The sequence below is a fragment of the Malurus melanocephalus genome, unplaced genomic scaffold, assembly GCF_030028575.1.
Source record: "Malurus melanocephalus ecotype Western Australia unplaced genomic scaffold, MMel_1.1 scaffold_20, whole genome shotgun sequence".
Lineage (NCBI taxonomy): Eukaryota > Metazoa > Chordata > Aves > Passeriformes > Maluridae > Malurus > Malurus melanocephalus.
The window spans coordinates 3,367,942-3,393,654 of NW_026623252.1; the positions used below are offsets into that span (position 1 = coordinate 3,367,942).

At 47.2% G+C, this 25,713-nt stretch overlaps 2 protein-coding genes across 7 annotated transcripts in view; one reads left to right on the plus strand and one right to left on the minus strand.

The window, feature by feature from the left end:
- ATIC (5-aminoimidazole-4-carboxamide ribonucleotide formyltransferase/IMP cyclohydrolase) overlaps positions 1-6,126 on the plus strand; it is a 19,078-nt gene extending 12,952 nt beyond the window's left edge. The window contains exons 14-16 of the mRNA XM_057389882.1: positions 4,181-4,363; positions 5,196-5,351; positions 5,802-6,126. Of these exons, the coding sequence (XP_057245865.1) occupies positions 4,181-4,363; positions 5,196-5,351; positions 5,802-5,921 (459 nt within the window). The 3' untranslated portion in view covers positions 5,922-6,126. The remainder of the gene's footprint in view (positions 1-4,180; positions 4,364-5,195; positions 5,352-5,801) is intronic.
- A 1,714-nt stretch (positions 6,127-7,840) lies between these two features.
- FN1 (fibronectin 1) overlaps positions 7,841-25,713 on the minus strand; it is a 51,679-nt gene continuing 33,806 nt past the window's right edge. For 2 of the 6 annotated variants that reach the window (XM_057389875.1, XM_057389879.1), the window contains 20 exons: positions 25,013-25,102; positions 24,615-24,884; positions 24,197-24,313; positions 23,655-23,819; positions 22,867-23,022; positions 21,995-22,108; positions 20,081-20,350; positions 18,121-18,308; positions 16,982-17,069; positions 16,626-16,802; positions 16,307-16,396; positions 15,919-16,098; positions 15,341-15,430; positions 14,062-14,528; positions 13,370-13,508; positions 12,308-12,472; positions 11,122-11,247; positions 10,457-10,563; positions 9,807-9,917; positions 8,616-9,486 (listed from right to left, as the gene is read on the minus strand). In XM_057389875.1, coding sequence (XP_057245858.1) covers positions 9,412-9,486; positions 9,807-9,917; positions 10,457-10,563; positions 11,122-11,247; positions 12,308-12,472; positions 13,370-13,508; positions 14,062-14,528; positions 15,341-15,430; positions 15,919-16,098; positions 16,307-16,396; positions 16,626-16,802; positions 16,982-17,069; positions 18,121-18,308; positions 20,081-20,350; positions 21,995-22,108; positions 22,867-23,022; positions 23,655-23,819; positions 24,197-24,313; positions 24,615-24,884; positions 25,013-25,102 — 3,185 coding nt within the window. In that variant the 3' untranslated portion in view covers positions 8,616-9,411. Of the gene's footprint in view, positions 8,575-8,615; positions 9,487-9,806; positions 9,918-10,456; positions 10,564-11,121; positions 11,248-12,307; positions 12,473-13,369; positions 13,509-14,061; positions 14,529-15,340; positions 15,431-15,918; positions 16,099-16,306; positions 16,397-16,625; positions 16,803-16,981; positions 17,070-18,120; positions 18,309-20,080; positions 20,351-21,994; positions 22,109-22,866; positions 23,023-23,654; positions 23,820-24,196; positions 24,314-24,614; positions 24,885-25,012; positions 25,103-25,713 lie in introns of those variants that run through there. The other 4 variants (XM_057389878.1, XM_057389881.1, XM_057389876.1 and 1 more) reach the window with 3 other exon arrangements.

A 25,713-nucleotide genomic window follows, 5' to 3' on the forward strand; every position in this document is an offset into this window, starting at 1 on the left:
CCGCTGCTGATAGGCTTTATAGGGGCATTATCGAATGTGTAATTGAGATTATGAATCATACAGTCACAGAATGGTTTGGGTTGGAACAGACCTTAAAGCTGACCTCATTCCACCCCCTGCCATGGCAGGGACACCTTCCACTATCCCAGGTTGCTCCAAGCCCCATCCAGCCTGGCCTTGGACACTTCCAGGGATGGGGCAGCCACAGCTTCTCTGGCCAAMCTTTGCCAGGGCCTAACCACCCTGAGAGGGAAGGATTTCTTCTCAGTGTATAGCCTAAATTTCCCCTTTTTCAGTTAGGATTTTTTTTTAATTGAAGATTCATTCTTTCCAAGTTATCTAAAAGTTGTTATAAATGTGTTAAAAATTGTATTTTTGCCCAGCAGATCATTCTTRTAATGCTGCTCTTTAGCTGGTTCTCTGCACTCCATGGAACTATTTCCATAGGAAAATTGAAGGAAAAGACAAAGTATATTTTTGAGCTGTAGTACATCAGAAAACAGCAAAATGGATCAAAGAGTGAACCCTACAAGCCRAGACTGAGCTGCAGTGCTCTCCTTGCATTGGCACTGATTTGTGTTTGTCAGGTTATAGGTACAGCCTAAAAACACTGCAGTGTTCTCACAGGACTTCTGGGGTTGTGTGGTTCTTTAGAATATGTCTCTGGAGATCCAGCATTTGTCTTTTATTTCACTTCACATTGTTTTTTTCCCTGCTTTTAAATGATTCTCTGCACTCAGGAGTGTTAGAGCTCATAGCCCCAGCACAGAGGTGTTGCTGTCTTTGCTCCTATTCCCTCATCAAAGCAGTCATTTCCAATTTCCTCAGTACTATTGCCAGTCTGGGCTGAACGTGGTGCTGCAGATGTTTCCAGAGTGTGTGTGGTGATGGATGGCACATGGAAGGGAGAGAGCAGGAGGGAGCAGGGAGAAGCAGCAGGGAGAACCYAGCAGGGCAAGCAGGGACTGAGCTGGCTGGGCTGCAGGGGTGGCTGGYAGATTTTAACCAAACAGCAACTTTCACATGGTTACACTTCACATCCTCTTCCAGGGTCTCACCTGCTTTGGGTTGTATGAGTCAATCCTGGGAAGTCCAGCTTGCTTTCAGTCCCATTGCTTTTGGTTTCCCAGGGGTTATTTCAGCCTCACAGCATCCTTAGGAAATGGGGATGCCTCTGGTGTGTGAGGCATCCGGAATGTTGGACAGCTTGGCTTCACTGGGTTCATGCATGGATCAGCCACTCCAGCGAGGTGGCTGTATTAGGACATTCTGGGATGGTGTGGAGTGGGAAGCATTTCTGGACCTGAGTGTCACTTAATTTGCAGGAAGCCAGCTGCCACTAATTGCAATAAACACTTCCACTTGTCCTGSCTGACTTTCAGCTTGTAACACGTTGATTTACGTTTGCTTTAATGATACCATCATGATTTAAATTAGCAATTTTAAATTATTCTTTCTTTATTCTCTGTACAGTAGCATAAAACACCTGTTAATTTACCTTAYGCTTTCACAGTGACTTCATTGTTTTGTTTGTCTTCCCAATGGCCAAATCGTTTATTAGATTTTTATATTTCCAAGTGTCTTTAGGGTTTTTGTTTTCATTCATTATCCAGGGTAAATCTGAGTAAACCCAGACCAGTCTGGATCACTTTGCAAGAATCCTTTGGGCATTACCCCTCTCATCCACTCTGTGCTGGTGCACTATGGAGTGTGTTTGACTCTCCTATGAACCRAAGTGTTTTAGTCAAGTAGTTCTTAATTTTCACCCAATCTTTTTTTCTATTAAGTGATATTTTTTTCTGCTCACCCTGTGTTGCTGTCTCCTTTCACTGCTCACACTTCATAGGCTCTGCTTAAGCACTTTTGGATTCCCAGGAGATTAAACTCTGAAAGAAACATAATTAATTTTTCTGTAGAAAAGCAGGGAAATGKCTCCTGTGTGGAGGATTTTGAGGTTTTGGCTGTTTTTTTTGTAGGGGGGAGGGCACCATGTGGCRAAGGGAGAGATGAGGTGTAGGAAGAAGAATTTTCACAAAGTGAAACAGGCACGGAATAGGTACAAGCCAGTGTGAGGGGAGATTCGGGTACAAGTCTAGAGGTTTGCATTAAGCAGAAGCTCARTCCATCCATTTCTCTTCTTTAGACCAAAAATTCCAGGCTGGATTGAGGAAATCATTCCCAGCAGTGTTCCATCAAAACCTGTGGTTTTAAAAAAGGCAAAACACTGGCTTGAACCTGCATTGCAGATAAATCTCTGTCGATTTGGGGATGCTTGTGARGAGTTTACAGGCTGCGTCACTTTGATCAACCAAAGTACAAAGTCCCTGCCATTTTGGAGTTGTTGAATACAAGCCAAAATTTAGTTATTCATCTCTTGACAAAATTTAGGTCACAAAAAACGTGAAATATTTTGAGTGGTTCACAGAGGAAAGGAAAAGGCTCTTTTAGAAAGGTTCTTGGRTGCTGACAGTTAGGAGAGCACCCTGTTCCATCACAGGAGGACTGAGCCACAGCTTACAAGGATGTGATGAAGATGAAAGGGCACAGATTATCCCATATTTTAGAAAATTGGGAWTGTTTCATGGTATTGTGGCCCCTGMTAGCTGCAGTCAGTCTGGAACTCTCCAACATCTGCATCCCCAGCTAAAAATTGTTGCCTTAGCCTAGCCTTTCTAGTCCCACTCGGAAGGGCTGGCTGGCACTTGCTGGTGTGCTGTGACACAGCCAGCCCTCTGCTTTGTGCAGGGAGGGAGAATAAACCTCTGTGGAAGAGAGAACACTCCAGTGTGCAGCTGGTATCAAGCTCTTTGGGGTGCAGAGTCCCCTGCAGGTTTAACAGGGTGGCGTGAGAGCAGAGGTTGGACATCAGCAGTGTTTGTCAGGGGGAAGGTGTCACTAAACTGTAACAAACTTTGCATCTGCTCCATGTTTGTGCTACCACCAATATCCCTGCGGGTTTGTTATGCACTGATGATTTCAGTTATGGCTGAGCAGATTATATCTTATAGCAGCCCAAGCCTTTCATTTGCTCCTYGGGGGAACAGGATCCAGCAGAATGTTTTGTGGTTCTGGTAAGAGGTGAAGTCACCRTGTCTTGATGAATGGGAAGACAAATGACTCATTCCTTTGAGGGCAGCCTCCAACTTACGGCTTTACCATCTGTCCCAGTCTGAACTGGGAACTCAGAGGCACTGGCCAGCACCTCCAGCCTCAGCACAGTGTCTCTGGGGAACAGCTCAGCTGTGGCTGARCAGGAAATGATGGGAGAGACTTGTTTCCCGTCAGATCTCCAGACTGAAATGGCAGGAGCCCTCTGTGGGAAGCGGGACCCACAGGATGGACCAAAGTTACCAGCTCAAGTCTGACATCCCTGGCTGAAGCTGAGCAAGTGCTGTATTTTCATAGCAACTTCCTCARGATAAAACAACTGCATGGATTTTGCTTATCTGTTAGAGATCAGGCACAAGTGCTAGTAAATAAGGTTGCAGCAGCTATTTTAAAAAGCCTGGATTCTGGCAGATGGCAGCACAGGAGATGTGTGGTGGCACCAGGGCCTTGACAATTCACAGGATGTAACAGTGCCACTGACCAGCATTCCTGAGTGAGCAATGGGTTTACTTACTTACCAGCCTTACCAGACAAACTGCCTCTTATCTCCTGCACCTCTCAGCTGGTGTGGTTAAACTGTGTGTTCCTGACTCACTGGAGAGCTGATGGTGTTTGGGTGACATGGGCTCAGACCTTAGTGTTCTGACTGCATTGTCCTTTTCCAGGAGGGACAGGAAGTTAGCCAGCTCTTTGCAGTCTCGTTTGTTTCTGTGACCTGCAGGATTTTGTTTTGCCTTGAAAGCCCTAATTGTATCACTTTCCTGAGGTTAGGGGTTTGACTCTGATGGCTGGGGCTGTGTTATTTAGGGGGATGAAGGAACATAAGTGTTTTGAGAGTGACTTATGACTAAGTCAGCTCAGCAGAGCTGTGGAAGTTAGCAGTGCAGAGCTGGCTCTGTAACCARTTACAGGATCAGGGTTAGGCAGGCATTTCCCAAGTTTTCTCCACTAATTCCTTACACTTTCCAGTTGGGTGAAGAGCAGCTAAATAGTGGGAGTCCTTTCCTAATGGCTTGTCTGGAATGAGCTCTGGTGGCCATCTCAGCTTGTTCTTTGTGTCCCTGTGCTGCAGGTGATCGGGATCGGTGCRGGGCAGCAGTCCCGGATCCACTGCACGCGCCTGGCTGGGGACAAGGCCAACAACTGGTGGCTGCGGCACCACCCCCGYGTGCTGGCCATGAGGTTCAAGGCTGGCGTGAAGAGGGCCGAGATCTCCAACGCCATCGATCAGTACGTGACCGACACCATCGGAGAGGTGAGGGCTGCTCACCTGTGGGCACAGCTTCTGCCAAAGTCTGTGTAATGGGTGACCCCAAGAGCTGGGTGATGCCAGGCCCAGGATGGTGATCCCCCAAGGTCATTTATTGGCCCCGTGGCAGTGTCCTGATTTGCTCCTCCAGTACTGCACCCACAGCCCTGAGAGCTGGAGCCTGTCCTGTGCCTCAGTGAGCAGCTTGGCTTCAGCTCCTGCTTTTTCCCAGCAGTGAGGAGGGGTCAAACCTCYAGCTGATGTTCCAGTTCTCCCTGTCCTGTTAGTGGCACCTTCTCACACAGTGCTGTTTGTTTGTGTGGCATTTCAGATTCTCAGAATCCCTCTGACCTCCCTGTTACAGGCCACAGTGAGACAACAAAAWAGTATGTCCTTTTTAAGTATCAAAAGCCAAGAGCTGGATTAGGGAGTTGGTGAATCACCTCGTGAGCAGTTGCTTGTTTAAGGGGGTAAGAAYTGGAGCAGTTGCTGTTTCAGAAGGTGAATCATAAACCGAGCTGCTGTTGGTCATGGCTTAAGTCATCTCCCAGCTGCCTGCTGGCATTTAGGGAGCAGCACACTGCAGGCAGAGCATCTTGGAATGAAAGGGGGCAGAAGGAATCCTTCAAGYCCTGTGGTGAGAAGAGGGAAGGATTTAAAAGGATGCAAGAAGAACTGATGGTGGTGGTGTAGTTTAACACCCCTGGTATGAAGTTCCCAGCAGCAGAGTCATGGAGCAGAAAGTGCAGTGTCAAAGGGATGCCATCGTTCTTCCCACTGGCAGGGAATGGCCAGGAGCCACATGCTCTGGGGCTGAGCTGGTTTCTCATTCCCCCAGGATGAGGACCTSGTGAAGTGGCAGGCCCTGTTTGAAGAGGTGCCCAAGCAGCTCACACCAGCAGAGAAGAAGCAGTGGATTGCCAAGATGTCTGCTGTGTCCATCAGCTCTGATGCCTTCTTCCCTTTCAGGGATAATGTCGACAGAGCCAAGCGGGTAAGGTCATGGCAGGGCCAGGAGGTTRGGGCGGCTCCAGGGGAATGTCTGTGCAGCCTGAGCCTGCCATGTTCATTTTGTTGCACTGCTGAGCAAAGTCTGCCCTGCACTGCAGGCTGGGATAGCAGATCCTGGGAAGGATATTCCTGGTGGGACTCACATGGACAGTAATTATCCAGCTCCTGCTCAGTTTGTTGGTTTGGGATGAAAAGGAGATTAAAGTATATTAAACCATTTAATAATATGAAGCCAAGGCCTGTCACTTCCAGAGGAACCATTTCTGGTTATTTCTGAGCAGCAGAGAGAAGGTCCTGCTCCCTTAAGGAGCAGCTTGGGGAATGGAAACATTTGTTTGTTGGGTGGGATATGGACAAAGACAGGGACTGCTGCTTCTGGGGGTGATTTTGGTTTTCCATYCTCTGATCCTTCCCCTCTTCCCTGTCTGTGCAGAGTGGAGTGCAGTTCATCGCTGCCCCATCAGGCTCGGCTGCTGACGATGTTGTGATCGAGGCCTGCAACGAGCTGGGGATCACCCTGATCCACACCAACCTCCGGCTCTTCCACCACTGAGCCCTCTCTGGTCACAGCCTCACCAGCAGCCAGGACAGGACTGTCCCTGGCAGAAATGGAGGCTCCTGCAGCCTGTGCTTGGCAAGAGTTGGTCAGTCTGTGAAGAGGCCTTACCCCGTGTTAAGGGAGAAGGAAGCATTAGAAGTTGGCTTCCAGTGTAGAAAACCAGTGTCTTTTGCAAATAAACATACCATTGTTAGCTATGTGCAGTCTGTGTGATCCCTGTCCCTCAAATTCTGTGTGCTCAGGAAAAAAGTTTCTTTTTGAGGGAGGTTGTGTTGTCCAGACTCCACTAATTCCATAGATGGCCTGTGGAATGGTGTGAAAGCCTGACTTCTGCTCAGTTTTCCATGTGTCTGATAAAGATCTATGTTGTCCTGAACTGAGTTGGTTTGGTGGGTTTTTTTTGGAGTCAGGGGAGTTCTCCCCAGGTGCTTCTAGTCGATTATCCTCTTCCCTGGGAGGAGAAGGGAGCAGGTCTTTTGCTCTGGGGTTTGGTGTTCTCACTCCTGCCCTACACTCTGCTGTGGCAGTGGCACGATGCTTTCTCCAAGGTGAAAGAGCCAGTGATCGGCCTGTTCCCATCCTGGGAGAGGGCACAGCTCAGAGGCTGGAATGGGGGAAGTATCAGGAGCCACTTCCCTCCTCTCCTTAAGCAGATTTGAACTCCTGACTGGGAAGAAGCAAAGTGAAATTCTGGAGTGCAGCAAGAGGAGTTTTTGCTGGTAATCACTGTGCCTGTTCCAAAGGGATTTTCTCTTYGGTTCAAATTTATAAAATCTGTTCAGTTTTGCCCAGGAGCAGGTCAGAGTTGTTCAGTAAACGCTTCTGTGGGCTCAGCTGGTGCAGAGCAGGGAGTGTGTCCTTGGCTCAKGCAGGGCTGCACAGGGGCCAGATGGACCTGGGAGAGGGGAGAATTGGGGTGTGCTCCTGGCTCTGCTGCTGACCTGCTGTGGCTGTGGCCATGTGTTTTGTGTCTGCCTGATCCAGACTGGTTCAAATGGAGCAAAGTAAAGACACTTCTTAGGAGATATGAGTTATTTAAGATACCATAATCCACACACTGGTTTTCCTTTAATGCTGTCATTCCATCTGCCCTTGCTCCAGCCTGAAAGGAGCAGACTCCTCTATTCTCTGATCTCTACAGTGGATTCGTTTTTCTTTTCTGATCTTTACAGTGGATTTTTTTCTTTTCTGATCTCTACAGTGGATTATTTCCAAGTGACTGGCTTAGACAGGACAGGGTAGGGAGCATTCTACGGTTTTGGTACAGATTAGGACAGCAATCCAAAATAAAAAGTGTCCATTCCTGGCCTGTTTGCTGTGCTAGCCCAAACCCTGGCYTCTGTTTTCTGTGCTGCTGCTGCTTCCCATGAAAGTTGGGGTTTGGGACTCTTTCTTCCACAAAAAGAGTCCAGAATGTTCCTTAGGTGTTTTCTCTGTCGCACTGTTGTGGCTGTAGCTGGCACATACCCTGCTGTCAGTGTCTCTGGGGAATCTCTGTCCCATTCCCTACCTGCATCTTCTACAGCATCTGGCAGTTCCCATTCTGTGTATCCCCTTGATCCTTTGTTTGCTGTGCTTGGGGCACTGCTCATTTTAGGAGGTGAGGTGGACTAGGACTGCTCTTCAGGGTGTTGGTGAATTACTTTGTGACCAAGCGACTACAGAAGGATCGTTACAGAGTTGCCTGGTCCAAAATACATAGCCCTCACTTGGGAAAACCAATCCAGTGGGAAATTACTCTTCTGTGTCTCTGTCTAGGCCTGCTTTAGTTCTCAAGTTTTTAAGGAACTTTTCTTTTTACCACTGATAGAACTGAGTGCTGCTGCACTCACCCTACTCTTTGMAGAGGTTTTGGGTGCTCTGTAGATGATAGCAGTCCCTGACAGCAACTGCCACATGTCAAGAAGCCAAACTGTGTTTTCAGGTAATGCTTTATTGGATCCAGACAATCCCAGGGACTGGAGCAGTACAGTGCGTGTGCAGCCAAGGGGAGGGGGCTCAGCAATCCTGACAGGACCTATCCTGTTGTGCGTTTGCAAAGGCTGTACAGGTCTTGGCAGCGCAAGCAAAGGGACTCACTGCTGGCTTGGTTCACTCTAATCACCACTGGCTTTGTTTGCCCAAGGGTTGGGAGRAGCATTTTGTTCACCTCCCTCCCAACCATGAGGTAGAAGCACAGGAGACAAGAAAGAGGCCTGYGCCTGTGACACCCAGGCTTAGACCCAGCTGGTGCCCAGCTCCTGCTGGGTTTTGAATCTTTGAACACATTCAGCTTCACAGGTTTGGATGGTCTCGCTGATTCTGGCAGCTTAACCACTGAAAGCTTATTTAATTCTAGGTGTGGAACCATCTCTAGCTTGGTTCATGTGCAAAGCAGGGGCTGTTTGCTTCTCCCTCCCTTCCCCTGTGGCCCCAAAGCAAGCTTGTGCCTCCTGCCCGTGCCATACCTACCCACTGTCTGCGCTCTACGGGGGCAGGGGTGCAGCTGGAAGCCTTTAATTAATAAACTGCTCTATCAATATTCTCTCGAGGTTTACTTCACGCTTCTTTGGGATGTTTGTTCCATCTCGTGTTACTCCAGCTCTGAATCATCCCGCTCAGAATAATCCCGCTCAGAATAATCCGGCTGAGAATACTCATCTTCATCCTAAATTCCACGGCAGCAAAGAGAATCACTTAAACTATGTGTCTGGTTTGTAAATCTTTTTATTAAAAGAGTTGGTTTTTTTTTCTTTTCCACAGTAGTAAAGCTTTGGCACTTACAGTATAAAAATAATCACTGATCATAATTACACCAAATTCCTCTTCGTCAACTGCATACTAAGTGTCTTCCATACATTTTATTCCCATATAAAAACACTTGAAGGTCAGGGGAACAAAACTGATAAATAACAGTATGAGATATAAAGATACAGCTAGAAAAATACTAGGATCATCAAGAAAGAATTAGGACTGTGCATATTTTAAATATCACAGTGATTGGAWTTGCTGTTCCTATCTTATTGCTGGCTGCACGCTTATGTGAAAGCAGAAGTGTTTGGTGGACTTTCCTATCCCTAAACCTCAGTAATGTTGTACTCAAATGTTCTTTGCATAGCACGGGAACCTTGAATTTCTACACCCTCCCTCCCCCTTAATATTTTGATCTCCCACCAAATTTGTGATTCACCACCTCTCCCCCTCCTCCACTTCTTTTTTTTTCCTTTTCTCCCTTTAAATTTGAAAATATTGACTGGAATTCAACACTTTGAGCAAAACCAAGACAATCGCTATCAATCATGAGAAAAGTCTGAAACACTCCAAGAGTGGCGCTTGGAGAAGCTGTGAGTTGAGCTTAAGCTGGGAAAATGGCTCCAGAGCAGGGGGCCATTCTCACTAGATGCAGTTTTGCTAGCATCACTCCAGTTTGGATGGTAATCGTGGCACATTGGGGTTTACACTTTGGTTTGTCTGTTGCCATGGCCGCAAGAAGTCTTGCTCGATGTTACTTTCCCCGTGGATGTTGTGTGTCTGCCTGTACATCTAGGGGCATGAAACACTCAATGGGGCAGTTGACGTTCTGTCAGGAGGGAAGGAAATCAGTTAGAGCTCTGTCCTGAGTGTGGTTTGTGCTGGGAGCTGTTGGCAGCCCCTGGGGCCGTTTCCCAGCACAAAGCACCCAGCTGGAAATCACTCCATGCACGAGGGTCTYGGAGCATGCAACGAGAGGCTCTGCTGGGGCTGAGGCACTGCCGGTGTGTGTGGAGGGGTCAAGCAGGTGTGTGTGCCCTGGGGAGTCATGCACTACTGGGGAGCCCCAAACCGCACGCCGCTCTGGCCCTCGAGCCCTACAGCGACCCCACCGCCTGTGCCGGACTCACAGTGGCAAGTTGTACTCACAGTGTTGGTGGCCTGGTGGTACCTCTGCGTGAACTGCGTGTAGGTGTGGCCAGCAGAGCCTTCGGGGGCCACCTCCACGCTGGGCCTGCGGCAGTTGTCACAGCGCCAGCCCTGCAGGGACAGAATGGGCCTGTCAGTGTCACGGCCAAGAACCTGCCCGGGCTCACAGAATCCCACACTGGTTTGGCTGGAAGGGACCGTAAAGCTCATCCAGTTCCACYCCCTGCCATGGGCAGGGACACCTTCTGCTATCCCAGGTTGCTCCAAGGCCCATCCAGCCTAGCCTCGGACACTTCCAGGGATCCAGGGGCAGCCACAGCTTCTCTGGGTACCCTGTGCCAGGGCCTCCCCACCCTCACAAGGGGAATTTCTTCCTAGTACCCAACCTAAATTTCCCCTCCTTCAGCTTACAGCCATTAATTCGTACACATTCACACATGTGACTACAGAGCCACCACCACCACCAAGGATATTGCTCCTTTACACACAGGYGGCAATGCAAGGACTTCAGCTATCCCAATTTTTTTTTTTTCTTATATAGGCCCATTTTGGCCCTTTCCATGACCTGAAACCCAGCATTCTTAGAGCACCCCAGCACAGCCTCCCCTGTCCATTCCCCGTGTCCAACATAACACATYCCTCCTGCTTACCTGCTGTCCCCCGTAACAAGTGCAGGAGCAGATGGCCCCGAAGTACTCCTTCTGCCACTGCTCCCCAACATGGTACATCTTGCCATCATCATAACACGTGGTCTCATCTGTGGGGAACAGGCAGAGCTCAGGTGCAGGGCCTGTGCTTGGCTTTCAGCATTCCCAAAGCAGCTTGGTGATCAGAGGGGGCACTGTGCTCCCCTGGTCTGACCAGAGGCTCCCTGACTGGCAGGGGAACATCACTCATGTTCACAGCTCTCCAGACACTTTCAACTACAACAGGAGAATGTTTTCCTGACAAGAGCAATGCAGTTTAAGTCACAGTGTGAAGGCCAGAGGAGCTTGAGGCGACAGGCCTGGCAGGGAAATCCAGCTGGGGCAATCCACCCTTCTGAGCACATTGACRTGCCCCTGGGGTGCAGCTCCAGGGCCAGAGGCACACAGGTGCTCCGTGTGCTGTGACCTGAGCTGACAAAAGCTTTTCTTCTTTTCACGCTAGAAATGTGAGATTTATGCCTGCAGCCCTTGTGAGAACAGACTGAAGCTGTCACCAGTTCAGCCTGAATCAGACATGCTGATACGCTGCTTGTCCCCATGGCAGGACAGAGCTGAGGCACTGACTTTTCCTGAATGGGAGCTCAGAGTAAGAGCAGAAAGAGACTTACGAGGTTCACACTTGAATTCTCCTTTTCCATTCCCAAGGCAGGTGCAGCTCATCATTTGCCCATTCTCCCCTTGCCTGTCCCACTTCTCCCCAATCTTGTAGTTAACTCCATTGTCGTGGCACCACTCTGGAGAAGGCAGAGGAAAAAGAATCAGGAGCTATCCCCACATGTAACAGGAACAAAACAGCTTGGCATTGTCTCAGGAAGGGCAGGAGAAAGAATCTTTTCAGCTCATGTAAGTCCCAAGGAGGAAATGGGTGCAGCTCCTGCAGTTTTTAACTGCTGAAGAGTGTTCCAGCTCTGGGAAATGGGTAGAGGCTCTTGGGGAAAAAAGTAGGATGTGACAAAGCGTGGGGAGAAGAGGTTTGGTTCTTAGAAGAAGAGAAATGAAAAGGAATTTAATAGATGTGGGGCAGGAAAGGAGAGAAAAATATTTTAAGTGCTCTTTTTTTTGGAGCAAATACCCAATATAAATTGTATCACAGAGGCCTGCAAGACACCATGGGTAAGCCATGTGTACCAAATAATGTAATACAAATATTAATCCTGTAAAATGAGTGTCTTTTCCTGTAAAGTAAGTGCCTTAGCATAGACTCCTCTGAGTCTATGCAAATTGCAGAAATATTCTCTTTGCTGAGCTTATTCCACAATTTTAAAGCCTAATTTCAATTAGCCGAGTATGTGTTGTGTTAAACTGCTCAATCACAGACTTATGTTCCATTCCCTTACGTCAAGTTGGATATTCTTCCATGTAAACCAMAGCCCTGCAAAGAATAAAACTTAATGCCCTGAGCAGAAGTGTTAGAAAACTGCTTTTGCAAGCTGCTTTGCAAAGGCTGCCTGCAATGCAAACCAGATTTACTGTAATACTAGCACTGGCTTTAATACCCACTGAAATCCACACTTTCTCATATAACCTAGACATGTCTGGCAAGGTAAAAAAGTCACTTATCAACACAGTATTGATTGTGACTGATGTAGCTGAATGGCAATTCTAGATTAGCTGCACAGCTCAGAAATAACCAGAGTTTTCCATCACTTCCCATGATGCAAAACGCTGCTTCAGTTTAATGACTTCAGACCCTGCCTTCCTTTGCATCATGTTTGGATCAGACTGGTTCTGTCAAACATGGCACAGGTGCTGGGGGAGAGTGGGGATAGGGATGGTTAAAAGCAAGCTACTCACTAGAAGAGTCACATCTGAAATGGCCACTGCCAAAGCCTAAACACTGGCACCAGAGCTTAAAGCCAGTTTCAGATAAGCGCTCCCATTCCTCGCCAATGGAATAGAAGGAGCCAGTGTAAGTATCAAAGCAGGTGTCATCAGCTGGCTGGTTTAGTCCTTCAGACACTGGAACAAAAAGAGAAGAAACAGGCATCACACACAGCAATGGGTACTGCTGAAAGACAGAGTGATTTTCAGTGAATACACATTTTTTCTTCTTGCAATATCCTGGCAGTAATGGAGCTACCCCATGGGCCTATTATTTGATGGTTCTGTCAGCAGCCCAGACTTCTTGTGATTTATTTTCCATTTGCATGTGTCAGAGCAGTTGAACAATAAAAAAAACTGACACGAAGGCTATTTTCATTTTGATTTGCCAAGTTTCAAGCAAGTGCGAGCATTTGCATTTGCTGCTGGTGAGCAACAACCCAACTCTGCACGTTCTTAGGAGAAAATGCACTGTAAGAGGAACTGCAGCAGGTTGGTAGCTGCATGGGCACTTTTTGGGGTGCTGCAGGTTCCATCTCATGGCAGGGGGATGGGAGAAGGAGAGCAGACCCTGTTGTTGGGCAGTGATCTGTCACCTTAGGTGTGTGCCCTGGCTGGCAGGTGGGTGCTTTACAGCCACCATTCAGTGTGTGATCAGCAGGGTCAAGAGCTGATGGTCTTGCTCTAGTCTATGACAGGTGTAAGACATCAGTGATTCTGACTCCCTTTAAGCACAGCAAATATCAGATCTCCTGGTTTCTCCTGGGGTCTGAGGTGTGTCTGGAGCCTCAAAGCACATTGTCTGTGGTTACACAGCAGATCAGGATAGCTCTCATCCCACCATCAGTGTGTGTCAGTTATCCAAAACCAGGCCCTTACAAATCACTTGTCCCAGTGTCCTGCTACAAACTGTCCTCGTTAAAAGTTTCCTTGCTGAACCATTGTCAACTTGGGCACCAGGTAGGTTACCTTGAGTAAGGGGAATGAGGCAGGGCCTGCACAGGTTCAGTCAGACTCCCTAAGGCTGCTCCTTACCAGTATTGCCAACTGTGACCACCTCCTCCAGCACCTTCTGTCTGCGGTGATCCTTCAGGGCTTCCACTATGATGTTGTAGGTGGCCCCTCTTGTAAGACCCCTGAGCGTGGCACTGGAGGAAGTGCCAGGAACCCTGAACTGCAACAAGAGACGATGCCAGGTCACCAGACAGGGAGGAGGAAATACCCTTGAGGTGTTACCTCTCTCACAGGACAGACAGGGTGTTTAGGATGACCCCTATGCTCTGTACTATGATGGAGCCAGACCACTCCTSTCAGACATTCTGAGAACTTCAAATAACATCAAAGTTAAACTTGGCYACTCTGGACTATGGATCAGGAAGTGTTAATTTTGCACTTTCAGGGAAACAGAAACCAAGGGAGACATAGGAGGAGTCTTTGGGTCGGAGAAGCAGCACCTCAGTCTTTGAARCTCCCACTCAGCTTGCTGACTGTCCCCTCCCCCGGTGAAATGTCACTGCTGACAGCATTTCAAAACTTTCAGGTTTAGCAGTTTAATCCTGTAGGCTTTTCCATAAAGGAGAAGAGAGAGGCTTTTACCCTTCCTGGTCTCAGCCATGCATTCAACAGACTCTTTAGACTAATTCCTGCCACTCCCTTAGCACAGCAAAGAGAGACTCTGCTGCCCCAGGTGAGGCTCCAGTGTCCCTCTGCCGAGACAGCCCCAGTACCTGCAGAGTGTCCTCGTCCTGGCTGACGGGCTGGCAGGAGATGATGTACTCAGAGCTCTCCAGCAGCGGCCTCCAGGAGATGGTGGTCTGGGAAAGGGCCTCCTGCCCCATGGTGTCGTTGCGCCGGGGCACGCGGGAGTGAGGGAACGAGGGCTCCACAATGATGGGCACCTGGTACCCCGGGATTTCAATGGCTTCGTCCACGCTGGGCAGCGGCCGCCTGGATCCCGGCCGGAGGGGAGTGGCYGTGGTGGGGCCAGGCCGCCTGTAGCCGTGCTCCTCAAAGAAGACCTGCTGGCCCTGGTGTCCAACGGTCTGAGGGTGCCCAGAGGTGCCTGGAAGTTGGATACCGTTGCCATTGTCATACCTATTGTTGGTGAGGTAAGGGGTCCCCTCGTCAATGGAAGGCACGTCGAGGATGTCGGGCTGGTTGGGGTGTGGTCTGGTAATCAATGTGGGGAGATCATCTGCCCAAAGAAAGGTTAGAGCCCATCAAGCAAAGCGTGGCAAATGAACGGTGGCAAATTAAGCATCAAATACTAGCAGTTGTCCTGAGATGCAACACACTTTTTATGACCTCACTGTGACTGTCAAGAAAATTTCCATCTCTCTACATATTAGTATCTTTCACACATAGGCATAAGAAGTGTGTTGGTATGAAATTTCCATACAGCTGAGCAACGCTTTTGAACACTGCAACCCAAAGAAGCCACCACCACTGCTCAAATTGGTAAGAAGTGATTACAAGAGATGGTTGCAAGTTATCAGTTTAAGAAGAATCACTGGTGAGCAGGAAGAAACTTGCTCCTTGATAATATGTGGATGTCTAGCTGTTAATTTGCTTGATAAAGGCATCTCAGTCTTGTACTGCAAAGATTGCAAAGTAAGAGAAATGCAACAGGCAACAAATTGAATTGATTCTGGATTTGCTGCCATCATGTGTTAGACAGTAATGTTAACCCTGATCTAATTATCAATTTGGCACCCAAGCAAAAATCCATCACCAAGCACAAAATTCTGTTCCTGGCGTTCAAGCACAGGTAAGTGTGATTAATTTAAATTTAGAAGTGTACCTCCTGCATCCTAGAAAGGAAAATCTCYATTACAAAGCCTATTTGACTCAAAGAAGAGGTGTGGCTGAGTGGTGTGAACAGGACATTTTAAAAAACATTATTATTTCAGTCCTCCACAATTGTTCCCCAATATCTTCCACATTGTATTCCCCAAATGGAAGACAACATCTCCTGCTGGCACACAAAAATCCAGGGCTTTGTTTTACCTGTCCTTTTTCTGCCAACCAGTGGCTCACTCTTTTGGTTGTTCTTTACAGCAATGATGTAGATGATGTATTCAGTGCCRGGTTCCAAACCTAGGGATGGACGAAGAAGACAAAACAATTTTAGACTTATGAGCTGCTTTTCTTTTAAGATTATGTGTGAAGTCTAAGGCAGAATGAGAGGTGGGTWCAGCTACAGTAGGTACATTTCGGAACTGAGTTTTTCAGGACAGTGCAGAGAGTTGAGCCTCCTGTTACTCAGAGCAAATTTGCAATGTCAGCTGGGATCGTGGACCCAAACATAAGCGATCTTCAGCATGTGTGACTGCTGGGGTGCCAGAGTTGCATTTTTTTTTTTTCCTTGAAAGGACAACAATTATGTGGTGGTTGTTCTGATCAGGGAAGTRAAAAGTGTTTGCAGGACAGAATTGCTTATAGGACTGCTCTCTAGTACTGGAAACCACAATAAGGAAACCCAACTTTCTCTATCAGCTAATCATCAGCACATTTTATAATTAAGCCTTCCACCTCCCTCTCTTCAAATTCAGGTGAAGAGGTCCCAGACACAATAGAGACATTACCAGTAATGGTAGCCTCAGTCGTGCCGGGCCGGGGCCGAGGCAGGACCTCCTTGACTGGTGAGCCAGGTTTCTCATATCTGATGATGTAGCCGGTGATCTTGGCTCGGGGAGGCTGCCAGGTGATCAGCAGGGAGTTGCTTGTGGTTGTAAGGAAGCGCAGGTTMGAAGGAGCATCGATAGCTGGGTGGAAACAAAAGGGAACCAGTCAAATGCAGAAAAAAACAGCATCTTCTTCACCTGAGCTACACCTGCTTGACACCCTTCTCAAACTCAGGAGTAAAACCAATTTCAGCAAATATGAAATGTGGCTGGATATAGACAACTCCTAATTAACCAAACGTGATTACTGTGTGTAATCATGAGCAGAGAAGTCAGACAAGATCATTACCGGTGGAGGCGTCCAGTACCACGGGGGAGCTGCGTGCATTCTCATTCAGAGTGTACAGGTAAATCTTGTAGTCAGTGCCAGGCTGCAAGCCTAAAATGAAGTTGAAACACCAATGTTAGCTGATTAGAGGAAGCCACCTAAGATGGCCATCAAAATGTCTTGGAGCCTTGTCTCTTCTTGGAGCCTAGTCTTGATGACTCAGGTCTTTTTTTCCCACCTCTTGCTCCCACAATGTTTCTCATTAAGGAAATTCAACTCCAAAACAAGAACCCAGCGTACTTGCTGATATGGCCCTGCAGCTGCAGAAGCCCTCACTTACCAGTAATAGTGTAACTCCTGAATTCAGGGTTGATGGTCCTTTGAACAGGATTCTGGCCACCAGCTGGGATGGCTTCCACTAGGAAGCCAGTGATGGTCTCAGTCTTGGTTCTCCATGTAATGGTGATGGTTGTCTCAGTGACATCTGTCACTCGGGGCCTGCGAGGAGGACTCACATCTGTGTCAGAAGGGAAGAGTGTCCTGTCAGTAGAGTGGGGACTGGGAATCTCACCAGCCAAGTGTTGGTGAAGCCTGGCATGGAGCTTTGTTCAGAGCCCCACTCTGGACATGGAGCAGGCTCCCAGCCTCTGCAGCCACACAGCACTAAGTGGTCATTTGGGGAGGGCCACCACTTACTTTCAAGGGTGGTGACGACCCCCTGGGCTGGTCTGCTGGTCAGGGAGTCCTTCAGGGCATACACACTCACTTCATACTTGGTTGCTACCTGGAACAGACAGAGTTACACCACCTTATGAGAAGGACTCGGCACAGAGGGAAACACTCCTGCCCTTAGTCAGTGTTTGGTGGAGCCACGTCTCTCAGTCACCACCTACTGAAATATGAAACCTTGAAATAAATCAGGGAAGGATTGATGGGATAATTCTAATTATTTCCAGCTGTAATAAAAGAGTAGACATGGATCTTGACAAGCAGTGCACATATGCACACCCAGGAGAGAAGAAATCCTGGATGAAGCTTATTTATCATCTCTCATTTTAGAATCAGTGCTTCGAAGTTGATTCTTCAGAAAAACTCTAATTCCTCCTATTTTTCTCAGGGTTAATGGATGCCATTTGCTATGATAAGGAATAAAATAAGRCGAATAAAAGAGAATTGTGAAAGTAACAGCATGGGGGGTTTTGTCCTTGGCTCCATCAGACCATGGGTCCACTTACATTAGAATGTTTTTTTAAGGCTCATTTTTGAAAAGGATTCATAAAACTCCTTAAAAACRGATCAGTAGCTTTTTAAGATAGAAGGAACCATAAAAGTAGTGATTTTCAGCCTCTCCAGTTCAGGAACTCCTGAAATGTTTCCAGTGGAGAAGATGGCTATATAGCAAATTTAAGCCTCCTCACAAAAGACTTGCATTTTTAACTTATATTTTGCAGATGTCTTAAAAAGAGGCAACAGACTGCCAGAGCTCCATATCACAGCTTGAAACCTTCACGTTAGATCACTTTATCTGACCTCTTTTGTGAAAGATGAGTAAAAGCATTTTGCTGGGTTACTTTTGATTGTGAACCTGATAATTTGCATTTGATTAGGCATCCAGTCTCTCTGTGCTAGATGAGGAAGGGGGTAGAATGCAGATTCAGCAGGCCAATTACTTGACTTTAAAAAAATTACAGTACTGAGTAGCTGCTCTATCTTGCCATCAGCTTCAGAGCCAGACCCTTAGGAGCTGCAACAATCCACTCTGACTGAAGTTCCTGACCCAGGAAYCTGAAATTGCTTCCAAAATCTCCTTCCCACAACACAAAGAAAAAAGTTACCATCAAGCCAGACACGACTGCAGATGTACTGTCTGGAGAAAGGTTGATTTCTTTCATAGGACCAGTCTTTTCTTTGGGGTTCACTCTGACTCTGTAGCCAGTGAGGCGAACGTTTGGTGCATTCCAGTTGATAGTGAGACTGGTGGGAGTTACCTGAGTAAACTTCAGGTTTGTTGGAGGTGGAATAGCTGCAAAAATCCAGATTGGCACATGGTTAGTTTAAAAAAAGATAGTCTTGGATAAGACCATTTTCTCTYCTGAATGTGAGAGTTTCAGGCCAGGAAAGTGGAATGACTTCTGTAAATCCAGGCATAAAGCACTGTGGGAGGGGACATGGTATTCAGGAGATTCTCAGATCTAGAGCAACACTTTCTGGCAGAAATAAGGAGATATCGATGCCTCAACCCTGAAGTTAAATGAGCAATGGCATTTGCTATGATATAAGGTAAAGGCTTGGGAAGGTGCTTCAATCTGTAGTAGGCCAGTGTGTTTTAATTATTCTACCAGTCTCTGCTTTTCATCACACAGCTCATGGTTTAGTCCTGCTCCACTTGCCCCTGTCTGCTCATTTCTGAAATACAATGGATGATTTACAAAAGTAAGTAGGAAGCAGGCTCAGGAACTGCAGAGAAGATATAAAAATACTGCAAATGGAGAGGGGAAGCATTTTACAGCCATTTACACAGCGAGCAAGGCAATGGAAAAGCAGAGCTGTGGTGGCCATAAGGCTCATCACACGAGCCTGTTCACAAGCTAACACATCCAATATCCTTACAAACCAGTGTTTGCCTAAAAAAAGGAGTGTCCATTGAAATATTTTCTTGCCTTACTGTTGGTAAGCCTGGGGCTGAATGATATCTCTTACCATAGTACCCACTATGGCACATTGCTGTAAAGGTTTTCCAATTTTATAGAGTGGAAATACACAACAATTCTTCATTCTAGCTTTGCTCAGAGCTCAATCTAAAGCCCGTGAGAGTCAATGGAAAGTCTTAAATGACTTCAAATCTATTTCTGAACAGCCCACAAAAGGCAAACCACAGARAGTGGGTTTGAAAAAGTACTGTATTTACATTTCTGGCATGTAGTCAGCCAGCTGTTTCATCATTACATCCCTTTGTTTCACTTCAGCACAGCAAATCTGCACATCAGGACCCACTGAATTCATTCCACCCGTGGAATTGAAGTGCCAGCTTTTCAGCCACAAATGAATGGGAGACCTTTATTACACATGTGCTACCTGTMTTTGTAATAAAGTCACATCTGGTAATGCTGGAAGCTTGCAATGGATTCYGTATTGCCAGAAGCATTTTAAGCTAATTCCTTGCAATATTTTTCCTTTTTCATCAAGGAATTTTCAGTGCATGGAATTGCAGCTGGATCAGCCTGGCACAGAAGGGATGGCTCTTGTGGAGGTGATGAGAGCGCAGGGTGTGGGCATGCAGTGGGCTGTGGTCCTTAGGGCAGTGCCAGCGAGGGAGCTGCAGGCTCTGCGATACCTGAGGGTTCAGCAATCTCCTAAGCCCTTCCTGCTCATCTGTGGCTACATCCCACAGCAAGGTTGGATGAAAGCTGCCCTTATCCCTGTTGTTGGTCACTACCTGTGCTTTCAGATGTCCCATACCTTAAAGGCCAGACAAGAGTGTTGTGAGAGCACTGTCTCATGGATCAGGCTCTGTGACCAGGGACAGTGCATCACTGGACACTCCTCCCTCCTTTCTCTAGGATCTGCTCCTTCAATCCCACTCTCTTCCCTGCCTTCCCTGATGTGTGTGCAGGCTAACTCAGCTGGCAAGCAGCTCTCTGGCCCCAGCTAAGCCATCCCTCAGGAGCAACCCTCCTCTGGGCTGCCCCTGGGGCCGTCCCAGCACGGAGCACCAGTTGCACATGGAAGCACACTTTAGCCCACGGGGCAGAAGCCGCTGCTGCCATGGCCTGCTAGGGGTGGTGGGAGCTGTACCTGTGGACTGGGTCCCAGTGAGGGGCAGGCTCTCCATGTCATCGTATATGGCAACGACATTGATAGTGTACTCAGAACCTGGCCTGAGGCCATGCAGCTCAGCAGTGTCTTCTTCGCCACCTGGGGCCGGCAATAGCTCATGGATTCCATCCTCAGGGCTTGAGTAGGTCACCCTGTACCTGGTGACTTGCCCCTGAGGGCTTTCCCAAGCAATTTTGATGGAATCAACATCCACCTCAGTGAATGTTAGTCCTTTAGGGCGGTCAATGTCTGTTAGGCAAATTAACGGTAAGAGGTTAAGTGATAAAAAGCAGGTTGTGGGTGAGGAAAATAAAAAGCATTTCGATTACATGCAAAGCAGTTTTCGGTTTGGCRTGGCAAGGGGGCACTGGATTCTCCTCTGTGCTGCACCTTGCACACATGCTCACATCYCTAAGGCTGGGTTTGCAGGTGTCAGGCAGCAGGAAGGCAATCTTGGCCTTGTTGAAACCAAAAGGACCTGCATTGCCACCTTCAAAGCAGCCAGGACACCAATTCTCACTTATTTTTGAGTCCTTTTGGCACCGAAACCCCTTTTACACAACTCTAGATGCATTAAGGAACCTTGAAGTGGACACGAGAAAAAAAGAAATGGAAATTTTAAGTCCCATTTCTCCCATGCAAATGGCTTCTAGTGCAAAAGGCAGCCAGAGAACCCACCTGACTCTGTAAGTCTGGGTTCATACTGCACTTGCTGCTCACTGAGAGCTGCTGTACAAAGTGCCAGTCCAAGGAGAATCCCTCCCGCTGTTTTCTTTCATCAATTAATACCCAATTAACACACTCATCAAGAAAGCAAAATTACTCAGCATATTGTATTGCAAAATCAGTTAGAAACAAACTTTGCAGCTTTGTATTGAGTGCACTGGGAATGTCCACAGGTGCAACTGGTTGATATGAACACCTCCTAATTAAATCAATTCATGGGGTTTTTCTGGCAAGGTGGGAGCTCAGTGCTGGACAGCAGGGGAAGYGAGCCTTGTTCCTCAGAAGTCTGGAGTGACTATCACAGAAATACACCCAGCATGTCATTTTTATATTGGATCAAAACCATGCTTTCCCACAAGATTTCAACTTTTTTCATTTGCCATGTTGTATTAGTCCCCAATTTCCAACATGTTCTAGTTGGCAAAGGTGATTTTTGTCCAGGAATTTGTTGGTTTGATTGTGGACTCTTCACTCATCTCTGTAAAGCTCTGGAKAAGCTCCAGTTGTTTTTAGGACAATTCTGTAGTGTTTGGGGCAGAGCTGCMGTTTTGAACACAAGCTTTAGCAGGGGAATAACATGCACACAAATCCCTACTCCAGAGGTGTCCCTCAAAAGGCACTTTACCTCAGAGAAACCCTGAGTTACATTGTCCCTCTTGTGCTCCATTTGTGACCAGACTGCTGTTTTGTTCAGGGCACCTCGGGCCTGGAATTGTTCTTTCTTTTGCAGAGCTTCACCCCAAGTTCTTGGTATAACTYGTGGTTTCCCTTACTCCCTTGCACAGGGCAAATGCTCCCAAGCCCAGTCCACTCTCTTAAAAGCAATCACCTTTGCCACCTAGCTCCACACAAAGGAGATCTTGGCACATTTATCCACTGATTGGCTGATGGCAAACAAAGCCCCAAAAGACTGTCGGCTTTAGTGAAAGAAAATCAGAAGTGCAGCATTTTGAGGGGGCGGGAAATTGCATTTTGGCAGTGTTTGAGGCAGAGGAACTGCGTTTTTGCCAGCATCTGCAGTTTAGGTGCATGGTACTTCTCACAGGGCAGACCAYCTGACACTCTGCTGGAGACCAGGCCCCTGGCTTTTGCTTTCCCTGGGAACATGATGGTAGGTTCAGACATCAACCGACAATATTTGTTTGTTCTCTGAAGTGGAATACGTACTGGTGACAGCTGTCTGAACCAAGGGCTGGCTCTCTCCGTTCTGATTCTGAGCATAGACACTGACCGTGTACTCCACTGTGGGCTGCAGGCCTTCAATAGTGACTTGAGTTTGATCTGGCAGGAAAGAACACCATCAGTCAGAAAGAGCAGCACAAAACTGCAGTGAGCTGGCCTCAGAGTAGCCTTGAATGAATGGCCTGTCTAAGCCATATCATGAATAGGTGTCATTAAAACAAGGCAGGATTGACAAATTAGATTTGCCTTTAAATTGCACCATGTTTCTCTAACAGCACACAGCAGCGCAACTGCAATTTGTACCTGCCCCACCTGCTYCAAGGCCCCACAGCTGAAAGGGCAGGTTAGCACAGTGGGTAAAACAAAGCACAGGGAGAGCAGCTTTCATCATTTTCCAGGATAAGACTGATCATCAAGTCAGCTGCATCACAAGCATTCCCAAGTGCTCTGCTGATCCCACAAAATGTAGTGCTCCTGAGAGYTGACATAGCAGGTTCCACAGGTACTACACTACAAACTTGTAGTGTGACTGAGTCCATACTCTGAGAATCACATTCTGTGACCAGCAGAAGGACTTTTCAGAGCAAGTTTTGTTGGATGCTAGAAAATCCAATGGTATTTGTTTGAAATACAGGTGCTTTTCAGACACACCAAGGCTCCCAGGAATAAACTTTTGTAGTACAGTGGTGTCAAAGAAATATGAAACTTCTGGGGCAAAAAGCTGCCCTAGCTTCTCCAGGATGAGACCCAACTGAAAGTCAGCAAGAGGGAAAAAARGGGGAAGAAGCAGCAGCAAGATTTTAGTGGTCACATCTTGAATTCCTCAAAGATCCAGTGAAGGATGATATGACTCTTACCTGCAGGGACATTTTTCGTTTTTGAGGGCCCATGTCCCTTCTTGGGGATAGCAGTCACCCGATACCCTGTGACTGGAGATGCTGAAGGGAGCCATCTGATGCTGATACTGTTGTCCTGGACATCGGTGACCTGCATCTGGGATGGTGTGTCTATTTCTGAGCAACAAAAATAATTTTTCTGAGTATATTGGAACAGGAAACCCTCCCTCCACTGTTGTGTCCTGGCTGAATTTTATTCTGCACTGCTTGGAAGAGAAACCACATGTTGCTATTTATTTGTCCCTCATGCTAGCCCAGAGCAAAAAAGCCTTAACCATGATATGTAGGTGACTGACCTCACGTCAGTGTTAGTTGAGGGTTTTTGTTGTTTTAAAGGCTACCAAATGCCTTTATCTGCAGCTACAGCAGGAGCAGGATTASGCTATATCCAAATCAGGAGTGAGACAACATTCTTGGAGTTAAAAAGTTAGGTCTCCTCAGGATCACATAATTTGACAGTGAAGCACTAGAGTTAAGCCAGTAGTGACTCCACATTATGAGAGCTGAACAGGATTTCCACTCTGCAATGAGCACATCCCCATCTGGACTTCACAAGGTTTCCCTCCTCCAAGTCCACAATCCCCTTCTGTGCCATGTCATTATCATGCTGGGCCACCAAGACATGCAGCTCCACTGAATCTGATGGCCTTACTTCTAAAAGAAACCAGGGATCAGTGATATATATTTATGGGGAAAAGCCAACAGAGAACTGGGATATTTTTGTCTTGTTTGGTTTAATCAGTTGTTACCTGTCCTATAGGTGACAGTGACTGGCTTGCTGCTGGCTGGGCTGTCTCCACGGCCAGTTACAGCATACACGGTGATGGTGTATTCAACACCAGGCTTGATGCCAGTGATGGTGGCAGTAGACATGGTGCCAGGCACTGTGAACTCCTGCACAGGGCTGCTTCCACCTAGGAAGAGTAGGTTGAAAAAGAAATGTAATGGATCTGTTAAGCATACATTTAATCTCACTACAAAAACCAGGATAGTCCTATATGCATCAAACTGCAGAGAGGAGGATCCAATCTGTTGATTTAAGTGGTTGTTGGGTCAAAGTAATTTTGACCATTCCAAGGAAAAGAATGACACATATATACACAGAACATCATCCAGAATTACTGGGAAACTCCAGATGCTCTTTCTTTTGGGTAGACAAAACATGATTTGCTCTTACTTAAAAAAGGCGCCTACATGTGCGCTGCAGTCCATGTTGCCTTTGCAATTTGTTTTCTAATGGCCTCAGAACAGAGTTTCTGGTCTGTGACTAGCTGTGGCAGCCTGCCCTCACCTGTTTCAGCATAAGTGATCCGGTAGTATCTGACTGTCACTGCAGGAGCATCCCAGGAAATCTTGAGGCTGGTTGGGCTGGTAGGGGTGACTTCCAGGTCCCTTGGAACATCAGACACTAGAAAAAGGGAGAATTGAGAAGAGAGTTTAAACACAGCTGTTGTACACCAGCTTCATACTCACACCACACTTGTCTGCTACACATATGTCCTCTGGCTCAGGGCAAACTCCTCTCCAAAGGGATTTAAAAACCACATGGCATTGGACTGGATTTAATGAAAGTAGTTCTGCCAGCCCTAGAAACATCTGAAAGTAGCACGGGTCCTCCCACCTTTTTCTAAATCAGGCTTTGATCACTTTGCTAGAGGACCCTCCAAATCCTGAGGGTAACTTTGAGCCAGCTTTCCCTCAAGGCTCACCTGTTGTCTGCTGGCCGACCAAGGGCAGGCTCTCCTCCCTGCCGTTGACAGCGATGATGCTGACCACATACTCGGTGCCTGGCAGCAGGTTGGTGAGGGTGATGGAGTTCCTTGAGGGGGGCACACGGTCCTCCTTGGGCCTGGCCCCGCCCTGCTCCGGCTGGTACCGGATCCTGTAGCCCGTGATGGTGGCGCGAGGGGCGATCCAGTGGACGGTGAAGGAGTTTGCTGTTATATCCGAGAAGTCAAGGCCGGTGGGAGAATCAAGACCTGAGTGTTTCAAGAAACACGAGACTGAGCTCAACCAAACTGCTTGGCATCATCACACAAAAAAGGGCAAGCAAGTCCCACTAATGAGTCCTTAAAGGACGGCATCAATCATATGTGTATCCAAGTACCTGTTTTCTGGATTCCATACAAGGGTGCACTCTCATGCTGCTCAGAAACACTGTAGACTTTCACTAGGTATTCAGTACCAGGGAGCAGGTCTGGGGAGTTGAAGARCAGGAATTTAGACATTTCTTTGCTAATAGCAAAAAGTTAATCAACCTACACAATTTTAACTACGTTTCTTAAGAGAGGTAATTTGCTTGATGGAAGATCTGAGCCTTCAGGACAATCAAAAGCCTAAATCAGTTATTTTTGTGGCATTGTGGCTCCTTGCAGTGCTTTAGCCTGTGTCATTGCTTCATTAGTTTGTGGAGCTTGRCTAGAGGCAATTAGCTTTTTACAGGGCCCCTTCCAGTTATCTAGTTTAGTTATGCACCAGGCCAAAGCTTTAGCTGATATAAACTGAAATATGGCCAAGATTTCCAACACAGCTATTCTAACTCAGACAAGCTCCAAATATAGTTTTTTACTCTGAAAGCAGGTATTGTCTCTCACTCAACCAACCTGATGCTAGCAYAGAGGAAAAAAAAACCCCAACTATAAATACAACGCAGCTTTTACTCCCAAAATTAATGTCAGCTATTTGAAAATGTCCGCATTTTGTTGCCATGCCCTGTAAGGTTCCAAACAGTACGTGTTTTCTGGTCTGAGCATACAAAGTCAAAGGAGCAATGACCTTTTGCATATCCTGATCCTTTCGCTGAACCTC